Consider the following 20800-nt stretch of genomic DNA (forward strand, 5'->3'; position numbering starts at 1 on the left):
TCCCTAAATTTCTGAATAGCTTACAATGCTTTACAACTTCCCTCAACACAGGTTTCAAAGTAAAATATTCTATTTAATTTAAGTATCTAAAAAGCCATTTGGGATTAAGAAATACACACTACTATATATATAATAGACCATCAAGGATCTACTGTATAGCACAGGGAACTATACTCAATATTCTGTAATAATATAAATGGGAAAAGAATCTAAAAATGAATATATATATATATATATATATACAAATGAATCACTTTTTGCATACACCTAAACCTAATGCAACATTGTAAATCAACTATATTTCAATAAAATAAAAAAAATAATTTAAGTATCTAGCTATTTGCTTGAATTTTAAAAACTGAATTCCTTCTAACTATTCAACCTCAGCATACATTTATATTTTCTCCCACTTAGTTGCTTGGATTTCAAAGAGAGATCCTTCATACAAAGCATTAAATGGTGACTTTCGTCAGTCTTATTTATCTGAAAAATCTCATGACTATCTCTTATTAAAAGAAACATTACTTAATTTTTTCTCCAATTAGTGAATAAGGAAGGGTACAGACACATAACAGTAATACAGTGGACGATTATATTACTGTTTTTGAACAGGTACTGATTCTACCCCAAATTTTAAATAATAGTAACAATTATGAAAGCAGTTAGAAACTTATGAAGAGTTGTTTTAAACATGTTCCTTCTGTAGCATAAAAGGGAAGAGTTTTCTAAGAATCCCTATTAAAAAAAGAAGAAATAGAAAGAAAAAAATGAATGACAAGTATTTGTGCTTGTCCCCATGACAGAAGGGAGGAATGTAATATCTAAGCTTTGGTTTGTAGGCGAGAACTAAAGCACATGTTGTAAATAAGGCTGGCATTGTGCTTTTTGTTTCTAAAGAAGAGGGACAGTTTTACGGTATTGGCTACCATACAAAAGAGTACTTCATTATATTGTGGTTAACCAGTAATTATAGCAACACAGATTATTTTATATATGTGCTATTATATAAAAGTCATCTCCTCCTTCTCTTCACCCCATTTCTCCCTATTTTCTTCCCTGTCTCTTGTTTTAGTATTATAATGTGCTATACTTGGCAACCAGCTCATTAGGTCGTGAAGGACTAGAGATGTATGTTTTATTTCTCTCTATCCCTGCAAAGCATCTAGCACAGGGTTCCACAGGAAATAATTAATAATGTGGCCAGCTTGCTGCCCAAACACTAGCTAAAAAGTATTGCTTGTCGTTGTTTAGTTGCTAAGTCATGTCCAACTCTTTTGTGACTCCCATGGACTATAGCCAACCAGGCTCCTCTGTGCATGCGGATTCTCCAAGCAAGAATACTGGAGTGAGTTGCCATGCCTTCCTCCAGGGGGTCTTCCCAACCCAGGGATCAAACCTTTGTCTCCTGCATTGGTAGGCAGATTCTTTACCAATGAGCCACCAGGGAAGTCCCCAAAGTATTTATGTGTGTGTGTGTGTGTGTGTGTGTGTGTGTGTGTGTGTGTGCGTGCGCGCGTGCACGTGTATTTCTTAGATTTTGTAAAATTATCATAGGAATACTTGGATGTTCAGAGTTTTATTTGAATATTAACTGCTTATAAACTCCCTTCCATGGACAGGAGCCCTCCTTTGTAAATTTCTGCCATGCATCCATTACTACGGTTTCATTGGACAGGGAAATTCGTTTGTAAGATTATCACTCACATTCAGTCACAGTAGTCACATATTCTGAAAACAATCTCATACAGGGTCAAAATCCCCGTCGAACAGAGCTTTTATAGGGTAAAAAAGCATTTGTTTTCAAACTTCCTAATTATATTCACTAAATGCTGTTCATGTTGTCAACTTTTCCCCACTGTGAGAATTACAAAATCAGTCATAAGATTAAACTCAGAAAATGACTACAGCAATTCACAGAATACTAAGCCAGCTGGGTTCATTTAAATCCTCTATAGAAACAGCCTCTGTGGCAAACCTAGTAAGACCTACAGCTAGTCCCATAAATCATCATTTATTTGGTCTGCTCCTGTGCTGAAATTATTTATTGCCAACCCTGATATATGGGAGACTCATCAAGAACCAAAAAATAAAAATAAAAAAGGTTTTTTTGTAAACTAGCAAATTATTCAACTCTGCCAGTCACACTACCCAATAGAAGAGTTAACTATATCCATTATTGTTTAGTCACAATGACTTCAACGAGTATCTTTATGGCACAGTATTAAGCTGATTGTTTATTTCACATAAGTGCAAGAGGATACAATTTTTTAAATGAAAGAAAATAAAGATGTATTCATTGTTTTTATTTCCTTGAAATGAGTCTGTATTTAATGAGTCATAAAGCCATAAACAAGTCCCCTAGTGGAAACAAATTTTACCCCTCACTATAGTTCTATATACAAATTTATATTGCTTGCTTTTTAAATAATTATTATTGGTAGAAGATAAGGAGCATAATGTGGCACCTCTCACTTTGCATTTTTAAAGCTCTTTACAAGTTTGTCAGTTTACATGTAAGAAGAAATATTTAACCTGATTCTATTTCTCTCTGATCATCCAATTCTGAAAATCATCCCTGAAACTTCCTCACTCCTTCATTCCCTCTCTCTTATATTATCTCTCAATCTCTTTGACACACATACACTCCTTAGTTTGGTCTGGCTTTTAACTCCTTTTTCTCAGTCCTCCGACTAATATAAAACTTTCAAAAATTGAAATATTTTTCATATCAAAAAGATCATATGTTTCCATAGGGGGGTATAGTAAGTAGGCATAGCTAGTTCACAAGGCAAGTGTAAATGTATATACTATATATCCTCATATTACCCCTCATAACAAGTTATCTGGACATATGGGATGCAGATTTAATGAAAACAGAAGTTAAAACCAGGGATAGAAGCATAGGTGTCACAATATTAATTATACTTAAAGGTCTTGGTGTGTGTGTGTATTTAGAGAACAGAACATTTTCAGATATACAAGCAAAATAGAAAAAAATACTGAGAGGAAAACAAATGTTTTCAAAGCAGTCAACATTGACAAGGAATAATAATCATCTGCATTACATAAAATGCATTTTCAAACTACTATTCTCCAGAGAATTTAATAAACTGAAAATTGGGGAATATAATGAAGTTTTCACATACCCTAAACTATAATGTTGTAAATGTGATAATATCTAAACAGATGCAATCAAATTCTGAGAAAACAAACAACTGTTACATTTAAAGTATTACCTAATTTGCAGCAATGAATGTAAATTAATGAATATTTCAACTTAGAGAAAAACCTTTAAATAAACTCATGGGAACTCTGTATTTTTAGAGGCAAGTAGGAAAATAAAAGTGTGAGTTTGTTTCTTTTCATCAGAGCTCAAGGTTTCAAAAAAGGTATTCCAATAGACATACTCTCTCATAACTATACCAATTTGAAGAAGTACATCCACAAAACTGGTTAATCCCTGTGCCTAATGTGATCATATACTTTTATCCCTGCTGATACAGTAGGTAGTCTTTTTCCTCACCTCGATTCTGTAAAGCAGGCTACAGAAAATAAGAAAGATACAAAGCAACTCCACATTAACATAAATCAGGAAAATGCTGTAACCATTTGGAAAAATTGAGATATCTATCTTAGAAATAAAGAGACTAGGTACCCTGCATCTCGGAGAAGGCAATGGCAAGCCACTCCAGCACTCTTGCCTGGAAAATCCCATGGACAGAGGAGCCTGGTAGGCTGCAGTCCATGGGGTCGTGAAGAGTCAGACACAACTGAGCGACTTCACTTTCACTTTTCACTTTCATGCATTGGAGAAGGAAATGGCAACCCACTCCAGTGTTCCTGCCTGGAGAATTCCAGGGATAGGGGAGCCTGGTGGGCTGCCATCTATGGGGTCGCACAGAGTCGGACACGACTGAAGCGACTTAGCTTCAGGTACCCTGCATCTTGGGCTTCCCCAGTAGCTTGGCAGCTAAAGAATCCACCTGATATGCAGGGGACACAGGAGATGGATTCCATCCCTGGATCAGGAAGATCCCCTGGAGGAGGGTGTGGTAACCCACTCCAGGATTCTTGCCTGGAGAATCACCATGCACAGAGAATCCTGGAGGGTCACAGAGTCGGACACGACTGAGTACCCACGCATCCTACATCTTAGAAGTGGCAAGACAGATTTCAAACTGAAGGACAATATCCGAAGCACATGGCAGTGTGTTCACGGGATTACAAAATACGGGAGATGTGCTCATATTTTTCCAATGCTTAGAGGGCTCTATTTTTAAAGTGAAGCTCAGTAGTAGCCTGTGTTTTGCTCAGATTTCCAAGAAAGGCATTGGAGGCAAGGACTCTCGATTGGATTTCTGAACTAGTATCCACACATCTTGGTTACTGGAGAAATAAGGTGACTGAAGCAATATTTTAGTATTACAGTTGTGCATGTGTACAAGTCCACTGCTGCTGCTGCTAAGTCACTTCAGTCATGTCTGACTCTGTTTGACTCCATAGATGGCGGCACACCAGGCTCCTCCATCCCTGGGATTCTCCAGGACAGAATACTGGAGTGGGTTGCCATTTCCTTCCCCAATGCCTGCATGCATGCTAAGTCATTACAGTCGTGTCCAACTCTGTACGACCCTATGGACAGCAGCCCACCAGGCTCCTCTGTCCACGGGATTCTCCAGGCAAGAATACTGGAGGGGTTGCCATTTCCTTCTCCAGTACAAGTCCACATGCACTGATTAATAGTATGTGCTTGAGGGCATGTAATGAATAACATATGGGAATTAAAAGAGCTTATGGAGAATTGTTTCTTTAAACAAATAAATTTATAGAGTTCTATAAATTTAAACATTTCAGCACTTACTGACAATATAAAAACTTGCTCTTTGAAAAATCACAAATATGGGTGTACTGATTGTCGTGAAGAGCTACAGGAAGCAAAACCCTTGACACAGTTACAGAAATTGAATCTTAAGTGTTAACATGGACATAGTCAACAAGGGATCAACATTCGTTTTTTTCATTGAGTGGTTCAACATTGAGTGGTTCTCAAATACAAGAGCCCATTAACCACAGTACAATACAAAACAAAGGATTTAAATAAAGGTCAACCATCAAATAAGCTGAACAAAGGAAATCATTTAAAATTAAGAATGATATCCTGTCCTTATCTCATTCTATGCTACTTAGTTATTTCAGAGGTCAACAATGGTGAATAGTCTTGCTTCAATGTAACATAATGAGACACAGACAAATCCTTAACTTGAGATGTTTGTGTCTACTGGTCATGAGTTATGAACAAATAATACAATATATCACTGTATTATGTGGTAACATTTTAAAATGCAAAGTAACATGAGTCAGCTCCTCTCTATGTTGCTGTAGCTTTTGATCTTGTATCACTAATTATAACCCATGAATCTAGAGATCACTAACTGAAAAGTCTTTGCTGCAAAGAGCTCACTGAAGGAAAGTTAAAAGGACCCACAGGGGTAAAAAAGGAAAGCTTGGTAAGAGAACTAACTAACATTCCATCCAACCCTGTTCTTGATAGAGAATATAATCTTCCCTTACATGCAATTGTTACAAGACAAATTATCTTCCTCAACGTCATTTTCTTCTCAGTAAATTATCAATCACATCTCCCCCAAATCCAAATAATGCCAAAAACTGTCTCATAGGAAAAAGCATATCTTTGTAAACCAAAAGACATCATCAAATTCTAAAAAAAAGAATACCTTGGGCCACTCAAATACTTTGAGTCCCAGTAAAAGTGGGACTCTAACCTCACCTCCAATACTGAGTGATCCTAGGTAAGCCATCTCTCTGGAGAACAGATGTTCATTTGTAGAAAATATGTATTGAGGAAAGCAGCCAACTCTACCTACACAAAACTGATATGGTATGAGACCCTATACATACAAAGCAAGTGATTGCTCTATAATTATTCAGATTACTAGATGCTATTTTATTACAACTATATAAGTACTACTACCTGGATACATTATAATCTCTTAGAGGAATTCTATTAATATTCCTACAATGACTTCTATTTCAATTTGAATGATAAAAAAGAAAGATTTCTCATTTTACAATCTACAGGAGAGGCAAGAAAATCCACATGTGACTTCCCCCATTTTCAGTACTCTGTAAGGGGCAGAGTTGGTTCTGTAATTCTTCCTTGAAATGAGCCACGTATAACTAAACATTCTGTTACAATAGAGTGAGAGGCAGTGTGTTGCAAGGTTTTGAACACAGAAAACCTAGATTTAAACCCAAACTTGGACATTTACTAGCTTTTTTATCTTGTAAAAAATTACATAACCTCACTGGGCTTTCATCTGTGCGTCCAAGTTCACTTCACGTCTGACCCTTTGCGACTGCATGGACTATAGCCCGCCAGGCTCCTCTACTCATGGGATTCTGCTTGTAAGAATACTGGAGAGGGTTGTCATTTTTTCCTCTAGGGGATCTTGTGAACCCAGGGATCAAACGCGAGTCTCCTTTGTCCCTGCAGTGCAGGCAGATGCTTTACCTCTGAGCTGTTTCCTAATTTACAAAATGGGATTAATAATAACAAATCTCTCTGAATCACAAGGGATATATCTAAAGTGTAAAAACACAGGCAACCAACTGTGTAGACTACTGACTAGGATTTACTGATCATTACTATGGTGCCTTTCAGTATATCTATGGTAATTTTCAACAGTATCCTTGGTTTTAAATTAATAGTGCAATATTGATTTTATAACCCATGTTTGAGGGTGAATTTTTATTTTATATTGATATGAAACAATACACTTTTATATTTTTGCAAATAAACCATAGTTGAATGTTACAATTATACCTGTAATAGTTTTGATGGTAAAAATACACCCTTTATATCTGTGAAAAATGAAATGCTCTCACTTAAAAAATGCTAATACTTATCTTGAGCTCTCATGACAAATCCATTTATTTAATCAAACTGCATACCTTTCATTCAACAGTAATTTTTATACAATAGACACTGGGGATAAAATTTAGAATAAAAAAATAACCACCCTCCATGAGTTCTGCATCTTTAGAATGACAGATCAAATAAAAAAGTACAAAAGTAAGTACATAGTGCTCACTTCGACAGCACATATACTAAAATTGGAATGATACAGAGAAGATTACCATGGCCCCTGTACAAGGATGACACGCAAATTCGTGAAGTGTTCCATATTTTTACACAGGTCCAAGAAACCCAGAGAGTACCAAACAGGATAAATCCAAGGCGAAACACACCAAGACACATATTAATCAAATTAACAAAGATCAAACACAAAGAAAAAATATTAAAAGCAGCAAGGGAGAAACAACAAATAACACACAAAGGGATTCCCTGATCTATGAATAGAAACTCTTCAGGCCAGAAGGGAATGGCAGGACATACTTAAAGTAACGAAAGAGAATAACCTACAACCCAGATTACTGTACCCAGCGAGGATCTCATTCAGATATGAAGGAGAATTCAAAAGCTTTACAGACAAGCAAAAACTGAGAGAATTCAGCACCACCAAACCAGCCCTTCAACAAATGCTAAAGGGTCTTCTCTAGACAGGAAACACAGAAAGGTTGTATAAACGCTAAACCAAAACAACAAAGTAAATGGCAATGGGAGCATACCTATCAATAATTACCTTAAATGCAAATGGGTTGAATGCCCCAACCAAAACACAAAGACTGGCTGAATGGATACAAAAACAAGACCCCTATATATGCTGTCTACAAGAGACCCACCTCAAAACAAGGGACACATACAGACTGAAAGTGAAGGGCTGGAAAAAAATATTTCACGCAAATGGAGACCAAAAGAAAGCAGGAGTCGCAATACTCATATCAGATAAAAAAGACTTTAAAATAAAGGCTATGATAAGAGACAAAGAAGGACACTACAAAATGATCAAAGGATCAATCTAAGAAGAAGATATAATAATTATAAATATGTATGCACCCACCATAGGAGCACTGCAATATGTAAGGCAAATGCTAACAAGTATGAAAGGGGAAAATAATAATAACACAATAATAGTGGGAGACTTTAATACCCCACTCACACCTATGGATAGATCAACTAAACAGAAAATTAACAAGGAAACACAAACTTTAAATGACACAATGGACCAGCTAGACCTAATTGATATCTATAGGACATTTCACCCCAAAACAATCAATTTTACCTTTTTCTCAAGTGCATACGGAACCTTCTCCAGAATAGATCACATCCTGGGCCATAAATCTAGCCTTGGTAAATTCAAAAAAATTGAAATCATTCCAGTCATCTTTTCTGACCACAGTGCAGTAAGACTAGATCTCAATTGCAGGAAAAAAACTATTAAAAATTCAAACATATGGAGGCTAAATAACACGCTTCTGAGTAACCAACAAATCATAGAAGAAATCAAAATATGCATAGAAATGAATGAAAATGAAAACACAACAACCCAAAACCTATGGGACACTGTAAAAGCAGTGCTAAGGGGAAGGTTCATAGCATTACAGGCTTACCTCAAGAAACAAGAAAAAAGCCAAATAAATAACCTAGCTCGACACCTAAAGCAATTAGAGAAGGAAGAAATGAAGAACCCCAGGGTTAGGAGAAGGAAAGAAATCTTAAAAATTAGGGCAGAAATAAATGCAAAAGAAACTAAAGAGACTATAGCAAAAATCAACAAAGCTGAAACCTGGCTTTTTAAAAAGATAAACAAAATTTACAAACCGTTAGCAAGACTCATTAAGAAACAAAGGGAGAAGAACCAAATCAACAAAATTAGAAGTGAAAATGGAGAGATCACAACAGACACCACTGAAATACAAAGGATTATAAGGGACTACCACCAGCAGCTCTATGCCAATCAAATGGACAATTTGGAAGAAATGGACAAATTCTTAGAAAAGTATAACTTTCCAAAACTGAACCAGGAAGAAATAGAAGATCTTAACAGACGCATCACAAGGACAGAAATCAAAACTGTAATCAGAAATCTCCCAGCAAACAAAAGCCCAGGACCAGATGGCTTCACAGCTGAATTCTACCAAAAATTTAGAGAAGAGCTAACACCTATCTTACTCAAACTCTTCCAGAAAATTGCAGAAGAAGGTAAACTTCCAAACTCATTCTATGAGGCCACCATCACCATAATTCCAAAACCAGACAAAGATGCCACAAAAAAAAGAAAACTACAGGCCAAGATCACTGATGAACATAGATGCAAAAAGCCTGGACAAAATTGTAGCAAACAGAATCCAACAACATGTTAAAAAGATCATACATCATAACCAAGTGGGCTTTATCCCAGGAATGCAAGGATTCTTTAATATCTGCAAATCAATCAGTGTAAAACACCACATTAACAAATTGAAAGATAAAAACCATACGGTTATCTCAATAGATGCAGAGAAAGCCTTTGACAAAATTCAACACTCATTTATGATTAAAACTCTCCAGAAAGCAGGAATAGAAGGAACATACCTCAACATAATAAAAGCTATATATGACAAACCCACAGCAAACATTACCCTCAATGGTGAACAAGTGAAAGCACTTCCCCTAAAATCAGGAACAAGATAAGGGTGCCCACTCTTACTGCTACTATTCAACATAGTTTTGGAAGTTTTGGTCACAGCAATCAGAGCAGAAAAAGAAATAAAAGGAATCCAGATAGGAAAAGAAGAAGTGAAACTCTCACTGTTTGCAGATGACATGATCCTCTACATAGAACACCCTAAACGCTACCAAAAAATTACTAGAGCTAATCAATGAATATAGTAAAGTTGTAGGATATAAAATTAACACACAGAAATCCCTTGCATTCCTATACACTGACAATGAGAAAACAAAATTAAGGAAACAATACCATTCACCATTGCAACAAAAAGAATAAAATACTTAGGAGTATATATACCTAAAGAAACAAATGATCTATATACAGAAAACTATAAAACACTGATGAAAGAAATCAAAGAGGACACAAATAGATGGAGAAATATACCACGTTCATGGATTGGAAGAATCAAGATTGTCAAAATGACTATTACTACCCAAAGCAATCTATAGATTCAATGCAATCCCTATCAACCTACGAACGGTATTCTTCACAGAACTAGAACAAATAATTTCACAATTTGTATGGAAATAAAAAAAAAAAAAACCTCGAATAGCCAAAGCAATCTTGAGAAAGAGGAATGGAACTGGAGGAATCAACCTGCCTGACTTCAGGCTCTATGACAAAGCCACAGTCAACAAGACTGTATAGTATTGGCACAAAGACAGAAATATAGATCAATGGAACAAAATAGAAAGCCCAGAGACAAATCCACATACCTACAGACACCTTATCTTCAACAACGGAGGCAAGGATATCCAATGGAAAAAAGACAACCTCTTTAACAAGTGGTGCTGGGAAAAGTGGTCAACCACTTGTAAAAGAATGAAACTAGAACACTTTCTAACACCATACACAAAAACAAACTCAAAATGGATTAAAGATCTAAATGTAAGACCAGAAACTATAAAACTCCTAGAGGAGAACATAGGCAAAACACTCTCCGACATGGATCACAGCAGGATCCTCTATGACCCACCTCCCATAATATTGGAAATAAAAGCAAAAATAAACAAATGGGACCTAATGAAACTTAAAAGCTTTTGCACAACAAAGGAAACTATAAGCAAGGTGAAAAGACAGCCCTCAGAAAGGGAGGAAATAATAGCAAATGAAGAAACAGACCAAGGATTAATCTCAATATACAAGCAATTCCTGCAGCTCAAATCCAGAAAAACAAATGACCCAATCAAAAAATGGGCTAAATATCAAAACAGACATTTCTCCAAAGAAGACATACGGATGGCTAAGAAACACATGAAAAGATGCTCAACATCACTCATTAACAGAGAAATGCAAATAAAAACCACAACGAGGTACGATTACACACCAGTCAGAATGGCTGCTATCCAAAATCTACAAGCAATAAATGCTGGAGAGGGTGTGGAGAAAAGGGAACCCTCTTACACTGTTGGTGGGAATGCAAACTAATATAGCCACGATGGAGAACAGTGTGGAGATTCCTTAATAAACTGCAAATAGAACTGCCATATGACCCAGCAATCCCACTCCTGGGCATACGCACCAAGGAAACTAAATCTGAAAGAGACATGTGTACCCCAGTGTTCATCACAGCACTGTTTATAATAGCCAGGACATGGAAGCAACCTAGATGCCCATCAGCAGATGAATGGATAAGGAAGCTGTGGTACATATACACCATCGAATATTACTCAGCCATTAAACAGAATTCATTTGAATCAGTCCTAATGAGATGGATGAAACTGGAGCCCATTATACAGAGTGAAGTAAGCCAGAAAGATAAACACCAATACAGTATACTAACGTATATATATGGAATTCAAAAAGATGGTAACGATAACCCTATATGCAAAACAGAAAAAGAGACACAGATGTACAGAACAGACTCTTAGACTCAGAGAAGTTGAGGGTGGGATGTTGGGAGAGAACAGCATTGAAACAAGCGTACTATCAAGGGTGAAACAGATCACCAGCCCAGGTCGGATGCATGAGAATAGTACTCGGAGTTGGTTCACTGGGATACCCAGAGGGATGGGATGGAGAGGGAGGCAGGAGGGTGGATCGGGATGGGGAACACACGGAAATCCATGGCTTATTCATGTCAATGTATGGCAAAAACCACTACAATATTGTAAAGAAATTAGCCTCCAACTAATAAAAATAAATGAAAAAAAAAAGTACGTAAGTAAATAGTCCTATAATAATTACCTACACAATGCATAATGGGAACCAGAGAAGAGGAGTTAAAGGGTAAAAACTAGATAAACAGATGAAGAGTAGCAAACGACATTATAAAAATGTGAAAGGCAAGCTGTTCTAGTTACATGTTTAAAACAAAAAACAAAAACAAAGGTGAGAGAGAGAAAAATAAAGTATAATCAGGAGGTCAAGATGCTACTTCTATTTTCTTTCCTTTTTTTTAATTTATTTTTTAATTGAAGGATAATTGCTTTACAGAATTTTGTTGTTTTCTGTCAAACCTCAACATGAATTAGCCATACGTATACATATGGCCCCTCCCTCGTGAACCTCCCTCCCCATTCCACCCCTTCTACGTTTGTACAGAGCCCCTGTTATTTTCTTTCTTTCTTTTCTGTTTTTTTTGAGAACATGGGTTTATTTTGCCGGCAGGACAACCCCTGTTATTTTCTTAACTAACATGACAAACTGGTCCAATTTCCCTGAGATTGCCCAGTTTTTGCAGTGAAAGTCATGAATCTCAAGAAAGCTCTTAGTCCTGAGCACACCAAGACAGTTGGTTGTGATACCCAGCTTTACGAAAGTCACTGTTACCAACTAAGAAGGGAGCTGTTTGTAATTCAGAAAGAGAACCATATACCAACCAGGTTAGCATCTTGATCTTAAACTTCTAATCTCCAAACCTTTGAGAAAATTAATTTCTGTTGTTTAAGCCACCCAGCCTGCAATATTCTCCTATGACAGCATCAACTAACCAATACACCAACCAAAGTATAATATTTCACTTCTCCAAGGGTCAGTTTTCTCATCTGAAGACTGAAGAGGCTAGACTGATTAGATACTTTCTGATGTTAAGGTTCTAAATTTAGAGACAATCCACATCATTTCCACTAACATTATTAGATACTATAAAATTTTTAGAATACTTACTGTAACTTTTTTCTTTGATCTTTTATAGATTTTCTTTTGAATTACAAATTTCTTAATTTTGTTGTCACAGACAGCAGTCATTTTCCTTACAAATCACATTTTCTAGTATGTTATATTTCAGACTGTAACTGAACCTAAATCACTCTACCATACAACTTCTGTGGGGGAGACAGATGCTTTCTTTTGTATACTTGGCGAGATAGCTGTAATATTCTCTCACTAATACCATTTGATAGCCTCTAGGAAATAAGACCATTATGTTACAAAACTTTATATAAATGGTGAATCTTAGAAAAAAAAAGTAGCACAATTACATTATTCTATTAACCCTCTAAATCAAAGTTAGATATCTAAAATTTTCTCCACAGTAAAACCAAATCTTTTCTTCAGGTTGTTTACATCTGTACAAAAATATATCAACATACCATATCATAACTTGTTATGTCTCTCTATCAAGCTAGAATAACTAGAAAGTCATAGTAAAGGTGAAGGAGATATTAAGGCAGAAAAACAAAGGTTTCGGCCTTCATATTTTATAAAATGGGTATGAGTGATTTTCAAAAAAAAAAAAAAAAGTTATGGAGGCAAGATACTGATGCTAGTATACAAATTACTCAAACTCTTCTCACAACCTGACTATCAATGCTATTTGTTTCCAACATAACACCCAGTATTCCAGGCACTGTAGTTTTTAATTCATCCCAAACATATCATGAATTATTCCTAGTTGCATATCATCATTAAAAAGAACTACTACCACTTTTTAACACAGTAATTTTTCAAAATACAGTGACAAAGATAATTTTATTGACCCTGAAAATAATCCTATAAAAATAAACATGAGTCATTGTATTTCCTCATTTATAGCTGAGGAAACAGGTTTGGAGAGAGTTAAGTGACTTGGCCATGAAACTATGGCTAGTGATGGGCAAAACAGAAGTTAATATGCAAGTTCTAAGCCCAGTGTTCTCCCATCTTGTAAGGTTATGGCTTCTTCTTCCATCCATATAACTTAATTAGATCTATCCTTCAAGATCCTTCTATTCTAATTTATCAGTACCACTCATCTTCACCTCTAGCACAAAAATTCCTCCCTCCCTCAAAGTCTTGTTGAGCTCAAAGTAATCTCAAATGCTATTAATTTTTATATTCATTGACAGAAGTATATTGCAACATTACATAATACTCTGTATGTATATTTCCAGGCTACTCAACTGTACCACAAGTTAGAGCTTTCTGTGTGTCTTCTGAAATATATGTGTCCCCCTGGGATACCAACCATCTGTTTTGTTTGCCTTTGTTTGGACCTGGCTTTTATCCCTTCACTGGTCTCTACCTTTTGGTATCCTGATCCTTGTTAATAGACTCCTTTAAGGCATGACCAATCATGCCTTCACTTGGACAAGGGATATTCCTTTTCATTTTTATTTTTGGTAACTATTATTTATTTACACAGACCTTTTGTACTTTTTGATTATAGTTATCAATTTTAAATACGTAATCAGTGTACATTCCAAAATGCATACTAGAAAATGCAAGTATACAAGAAAAATAAAACTAACAAGGGATACATAGAAGCTGAAGATGTTTTTCCTTTAATTATCACTGAAATTCCCTATTCATGACTGCTATATAACTAAACTCTTATTTCTCTTCATACTTCCTTGAAATGGCTTCTTTTTCTTTTCTGAGATCTTAAATTTTTTTCCCATTTTTTAAAAATTCTTAATTGGAGGATGATTGCTTTACAATGTTGTGTTAGTTTCTACAATACAACAATGTGAATCAGCCATGCATGCTTGGTAAGTCGCTTCAGTTGTGTCTGACTCATTGCAACTCTATGTATGGTAGCCTGCCAGGCTCCTCTGTCCAGGGGATTCTCCAGGCAAGAATACTGGAGTGGGTTGCCAGGTCCTCCTCCAGGGGACCTTCCCAACCCAAGGATGGAACTATGGTCTCTAATATGTTCTGCATTGGTAGGCAGGTTCTGTACCGCTAGCACCATCTGGGAAGCCCCAGGTATGCATATATCCCTTCCCTCTGGAGCTTCCCTCCCATGTACCCCACATCCCACCCCTCTAGGTCATCACAAAGTACCTGTCCTATAGAGCTGTTTCCCAGTAGCCATCTATTTTATACATGGTACTGTACATATGTCAGTGCTATTCTCTCAATTAGCCCACCCTCTCCTTCCCTGGCTGTGTCCAAAAGTTTCTACACCAGGCCAGTTGGTCTCTCTTTCTAATTAGAATTTGAATTAAACACAGGGAAAGAAGGAATAAAATGCTTACAACTAATACACCCTAGAGACAACTTTCTTCAAAGACTTCCCATTCATTCCTGCTTTCAGCATTCTCAAAGCTGCTATAATTGGTGCTATTTTAACAGACAATTTCTTCAGGCTTTCCTCACTTTCTGGGTGAGCTCTTCTCTATAAATTCCATTTTTTGCTTAAGTCAGGCAGAGTCACTTTCTGTTGCTTGCAAGTCAGTCACTTCAGTCGCTCAATCATGTCCAACTCTTTGTGACCCCATGGACTGCAGCACACTAGGCTTCCCCGTCCAGCACCAATTCCCAGAGTTTACTCAAACTCATATCCATTGAGTCGGCGATGCCATCCAACCATCGCATCCTCTGTTGTCCCCTTCTCCTCCCGGCTTCCATCTTTTCCAGCATCAGGGTCTTTTCCAATGAGTCAGTTCTTTGCATCAGGTGGCCAAAGTATTGGAGTTTCAGCTTCAGCATCAGTCCTTCCAATGAATATTCAGGACTGATCTCCTTTAGGATGGACTGGTTGGATCTCCTTGCAGTCCAAGGGACTCTCAAGTCTTCTCCAACACCACAGTTCAAAAGCATCAATTCTTCGGTGTTCACCTTTCTTTTTAGTCCAACTCTCACATCCATACATGACTACTGGTAAAACCATAGCTTTTACTAGACGGACTTTTGTTGGCAAACTAATGTCTCTGCTTTTTAATATGTAGTCTAGGTTGGTCATAACTTTTCCTCCAAGGAGCAAGTGTCTTTTAATTTCATGGGTGCAGTCACCATCTGCAGTGATTTTGGAGCCCAAAATCTATTTGCCATGAAGTGATGGGACCAGATGCCATGATCTTAGTTTTCTGAATGTTGAGTTGTAAGCCAGCTTTTTCATTCTCCTCTTTTACCTTGCAAAGCACATTCCTTATCTGATATACCCACAAAGCACAGTGTCTAGGGAAAGCTATGCTAAGTATTTTTAAATGTTTTGTTCTGATGTAGATTATATGATATTATACACTGAAAACAAAAATAACAAATGACCCTGAAGCACAACATTACTATTGGTTAGAATTTTAATAATCAACAGGTAAGCATAGGCCAAGCTAACATTGGAAACTCATCTGCAGAGAAATTATTTTATTACAGTTCAACACCCTACATTGGTGACTTACAGTGATAACACACTGCTGCAAATTAGCAAAGCATTTTGTGATGAGGGTAGTACTTATTGTGACCATCTGAATTTTTAATATCATTTTACTACAAGAAACATCTGATAAATTTAACTGCTTATGACATGGCTCCTTTTAAACTATGTTAATATTTTAACATAATCTATAGCTTCTTATGAAAAGTAGAAGAATACAGTTTTAAATTCACCAAGAAAGGAAATAATCATTAGAATAATATATGCAGGCAAGTGATATCATTTTAAAAGTATAGTCAGTACCCAGCAAAGAAAGCCCTCTCTGCTATCTTTATTAAGGAAAAATGCTAAGAAAAATCAACCAAGTAATCTTTTAAAATATAACTGGAATTTAACAGCAATTCTAGTCAATCATACATCAGTAGTTAACTCAATTTCCAACAGATTATAAATTTAAGCTAACTATTTCTACATACTTCAGTAAATTTCTCTCATTTTAGACGTTTATATCTACTTAGAATCCTTTGCATTTCAGGAACATCTTTTTAATCCTAGATATTGTGGGAATATCATACATATATATGATATTTCTCTCTCTTAATGACAAGTATTCCCCTGAACATAAAAATCCTACTGAAAAATGGGAGAGGGCAAAAGATATTTAAACATTCACTTCTTTCTCTTTTACAGCATCTATTACTACATGCTAGTATTTCCCACAAGAATATTTTTTATTTTATTTGAAGTTGGCAAAAATCTTTGTGCTGAATCCTTTGAGCATACTTCTAGTGATAGATGTCAGACCAGCGCTGTGTGGAAGAACTTTTATTTGATAGGAAGATGACAGGAAGAAGCCTCTATCCAAAATATAAGAGCAACTGTACAATCCTGTGAGATTAATGGAATCTTTTCTTCCTACGTATAAATGATTTATTCATTATTACCTCAATAAAATCAGTTCACATTATTAATTTGAATAGTGTGAAATTAAGACACTTAAAAAGGTACATATTTATTTAAATTAGGACAGTTTGTTTTAAATGTCTTCTTTTTATGAATTAAATGTGAAACAGACTAACAATACAAATTTCCAATGATATTTATGTTTTTGCAATCACCAACGAAGAACACTTTAAGATTCATTCACTGTGCCTACAGTATATACTCTGAACAACTAACATCTTGAGAAGAGATGCTTGTACAAGTTTAGAGTATATGATGTGCAATAAAATGAAAAGTCTTATTTAGTTTTACCCTCCAAACCAGGGTGTGAGTTATTATAATTTATTACAAGCACTGCTTCATTCTCATTGGCATTATCAAATAATTTCATATGTCCCCTCATATCACAAGAAGAGGGACTAAAAATGTGTGTTTTTTAACAAAAATCTAACATTCCAGACCATCTTCCCTATCTTCCCATCTTTCCCTATGCCTCTCAAAAATAAATCAGGAGTAAACAATACAATTCCATTATGCATCTTCTTATCTACAAATGTTATTCTTTATATCTATCTGGGAGAGAACAACCAGGAGCAAATCATTTTTGATACATATTAAAATGCTAGCACATTTATATGTAATGCACATCTATTTAATGCATAAATAGAGAAGAAATTTATATCCATTCCTAGATTGGGGATTCTTGTAATAATATACTTCAAGAACTAACCAAAGTTTTGTAATGTTTTCAGATGTAAAAGAAAAAACAAAGTGAAACAATGGTGAGATGTCAAAAACTGATTGCTTGTTTTCAGATTTCTGTCTCTAGCTTTCTTACAGGCCTTCCCCTCAGAGTCTGTTCAGTTTTCTTTTTGTGACAGGTTTTTCCCTTGAATATGGTAGTTTGCACTAACCTAGAAATGGACCTATATCATCACTTGTCTGTTTCTTTGTTTACCTTTCATAAGAATTAAAACCTCGAGAACAATACCATGAAATGGTTTAATCAAAACAATAAGAGGATTATCAGTTAATTTTTAAAAAGCTTTTAGTTATTGCACTGGATTCTTAGTATAAGTTTATTAATACAACACTTTCAACAAAAAAGAGTATTATTTTCTTACTCTCTTCTAGAGTAAGCAAAGCATATTCAGAAAGAAATAATTGGCTATTACCTCACTGAACTTAGCTCCTCAAATACTTTCTGGACAGACACAAAATAAGTTTGAAGGGATTAAAATATAACATTGCATCTAGTTTATAAAAGCCATTTTTTTTGGATCTAAAAACTCCACAAAGATTTGATCAGCAAGAGCTGAACAGTATACCATAGAAGAATTTGCAGTCTTTGAGATTTTATTACAGTAAGGTTTTAAAAAATCATTTATCTGTTTTAAAGATGACTTCACTCAGTCATGTATAGCTCTCTGTGACCCCATGAATTGTAGCCTGCCAGGCTCCTCTGTCCAAGGAATTTTCCAGGCCAGAATACTGGAGTGTGTGGCCATTCCCTTAACCAGGGGATCTTCCCAATTCAGAGATTGAACCCAGCTCTCACATGCCATAAAATTCATCCTTTTAAAGCATACTTTTTTTGGCTTACACACTATTGGTGTTTAAAGTGACTTCTCTTTCATAGATGAGATTATTGTTGCAAACTGGCATTATAAGATGTTCTCTTACCTTACAGAGAAAGTTGATCTTAAAACCCAAAGACTGGGCATTTCTTGAGCCTGAGTTCATGTAGTTTCCAACCAAAAGAATTAACTCTAAAAGTCTGTTAAAGCTTTCACTTTTCTTCAGCTCTTCACAGGCCAGCGTTACTGCTATGATGCTTGGCTTGATGTTGTTTACATGTTCTTCAAATGTGAGCTTGAAAAGAATGCTCTTGAGTCGAGGCCGCAACATTTTCACTGAGCTCATCTGTAAGATAAGGAATGCTGTATAAGATTATATATATACATGTAAATAGAGGAAACCAGATCTGAAAGAGACACATGCACCCCAATGTTCATCGCAGCACTGTTTATAATAGCCAGGACATGGAAGCAACCTAGATGCCCATCAGCAGATGAATGGATAAGGAAGCTGTGGTACATATACACCATGGAATATTACTCAGCCGTTAAAAAGAATTCATTTGAATCAGTTCTAATGAGATGGATGAAACTGGAGCCCATTATACAGAGTGAAGTAAGCCAGAAAGATAAAGAACATTACAGCATACTAACACATATATATGGAATTTAGAAAGATGGTAATGATAACCCTATATGCAAAACAGAAAAAGAGACACAGATGTACAGAACAGACTTTTGGACTCTGTGGGAGAAGGCGAGGGTGGGATGTTTCGAAAGAACAGCATGTATACTATCTATGGTGAAACAGATCACCAGCCCAGGTGGGATGCATGAGACAAGTGGTCGGGCCTGGTGCACTGGGAAGACCCAGAGGAATTGGGTGGAGAGGGAGGTGGGAGGGGGGATAAGGATGGGGAATACGTGAAACTCTATGGCTGATTCATATCAATGTATGACAAAACCCACTGAAATGTTGTGAAGTAATTAGCCTCCAACTAATAAAAAAAATAAATAAATAAAAAGAAAAGATTATATATATACATGTAAATAAATAAATATATATATAACACAGTAATATATATATATATAAAGCCCATTATTTTTCTCTCTAGTGTGGATCATTTTATAGATGATACTGTAAAAATTTTGAATAAAATGAATTCTCTCTGGGTTTTAACAGTTGTATTTCCTTCTCCAGAACACTTTAACAAATATTATTCTGTTTTAGACGTTTCAAAAGAGTATTTTTTTTCAAACGTTAAAAAAATAGCTGTTTGATTTCAAAGAATGAATGAAATCATACTTATAGCATTAAGAAAATATTATTGAAGCTAGCCAGCTGCTATATGTTAATTGCATAATCATTAGTCACCAATAACATTTAAAGTGACAAAAATCTGTCCCTGAGGTGAACCATGAAAATGCACAAATATAACATTGAGCTGAATGAACAGCTGGGCCACATATAAAAAAACATATATATGATGACAGATAATATAAGTGGAAATACATTTCCTAAAAAAAATGTGGCTTCACTATTACCTATTTCTATGCTGTTTGAAACCAGAGCTAGAAGACTAGCTCTGATTGAGAACCTAATAATTTTAAACCTATGATCTATATTAATAAAATATATTAAATATTTATATATGCTCTAAAGAATTTCACCTGCTTGACAGAATGTTGATGTTAAATAAGTTATGGTAAAAGTACATGAACTTACTTTTAGGTACATTATTCAAGAATTCTATATTGGTTTTCTTCAAAACAGTTCATTAGGTTTTACTTGTTTCATAGTATGGGTCCACATTCTCTATTCCCTTTGGTATAGTTCCTATGATAATAATTTCTTTCAGTCTTTAATTTCCCATAACTCCAGGTCATTTAACTAGTTTTCATTCACCAAATTAATTCTGGGAGAGAGGTGGGTGAAGGGTCAACACATAAGAACATACACAAGCACATACACAATGAAATTATGAACAATCCTAATTATTTTATTTTTTACATATAGCTTAGCTTTTTTAAATACAAATGCCAGTCACAGAGTAGGCAAGGGATAACTGTAGACAACATGAAAATAATTTGACAACATAAATAAGAGTCCTTAGTTTAAGGACTCTTAAACT

At 35.6% G+C, this 20800-nt stretch overlaps 1 protein-coding gene and 1 non-coding gene across 2 annotated transcripts in view; one reads left to right on the forward strand and one right to left on the reverse strand.

Moving 5' to 3' along the window:
- The window catches only part of DIAPH2 (diaphanous related formin 2), a 964220-nt gene that overhangs the window by 459645 nt on the left and 483775 nt on the right, over positions 1 to 20800 (reverse strand). Inside the window, exon 22 of the mRNA XM_061136610.1 lies at positions 18775 to 19014. Within this exon, the coding sequence (XP_060992593.1) occupies positions 18775 to 19014 (240 nt within the window). The remainder of the gene's footprint in view (positions 1 to 18774; positions 19015 to 20800) is intronic.
- On the forward strand, positions 7105 to 7211 carry LOC133053206 (U6 spliceosomal RNA). Its single transcript, XR_009692141.1, has one exon. It is a non-coding gene; the product is annotated as a U6 spliceosomal RNA (small nuclear RNA).

The sequence above is a fragment of the Dama dama genome, chromosome X, assembly GCF_033118175.1.
Source record: "Dama dama isolate Ldn47 chromosome X, ASM3311817v1, whole genome shotgun sequence".
Lineage (NCBI taxonomy): Eukaryota > Metazoa > Chordata > Mammalia > Artiodactyla > Cervidae > Dama > Dama dama.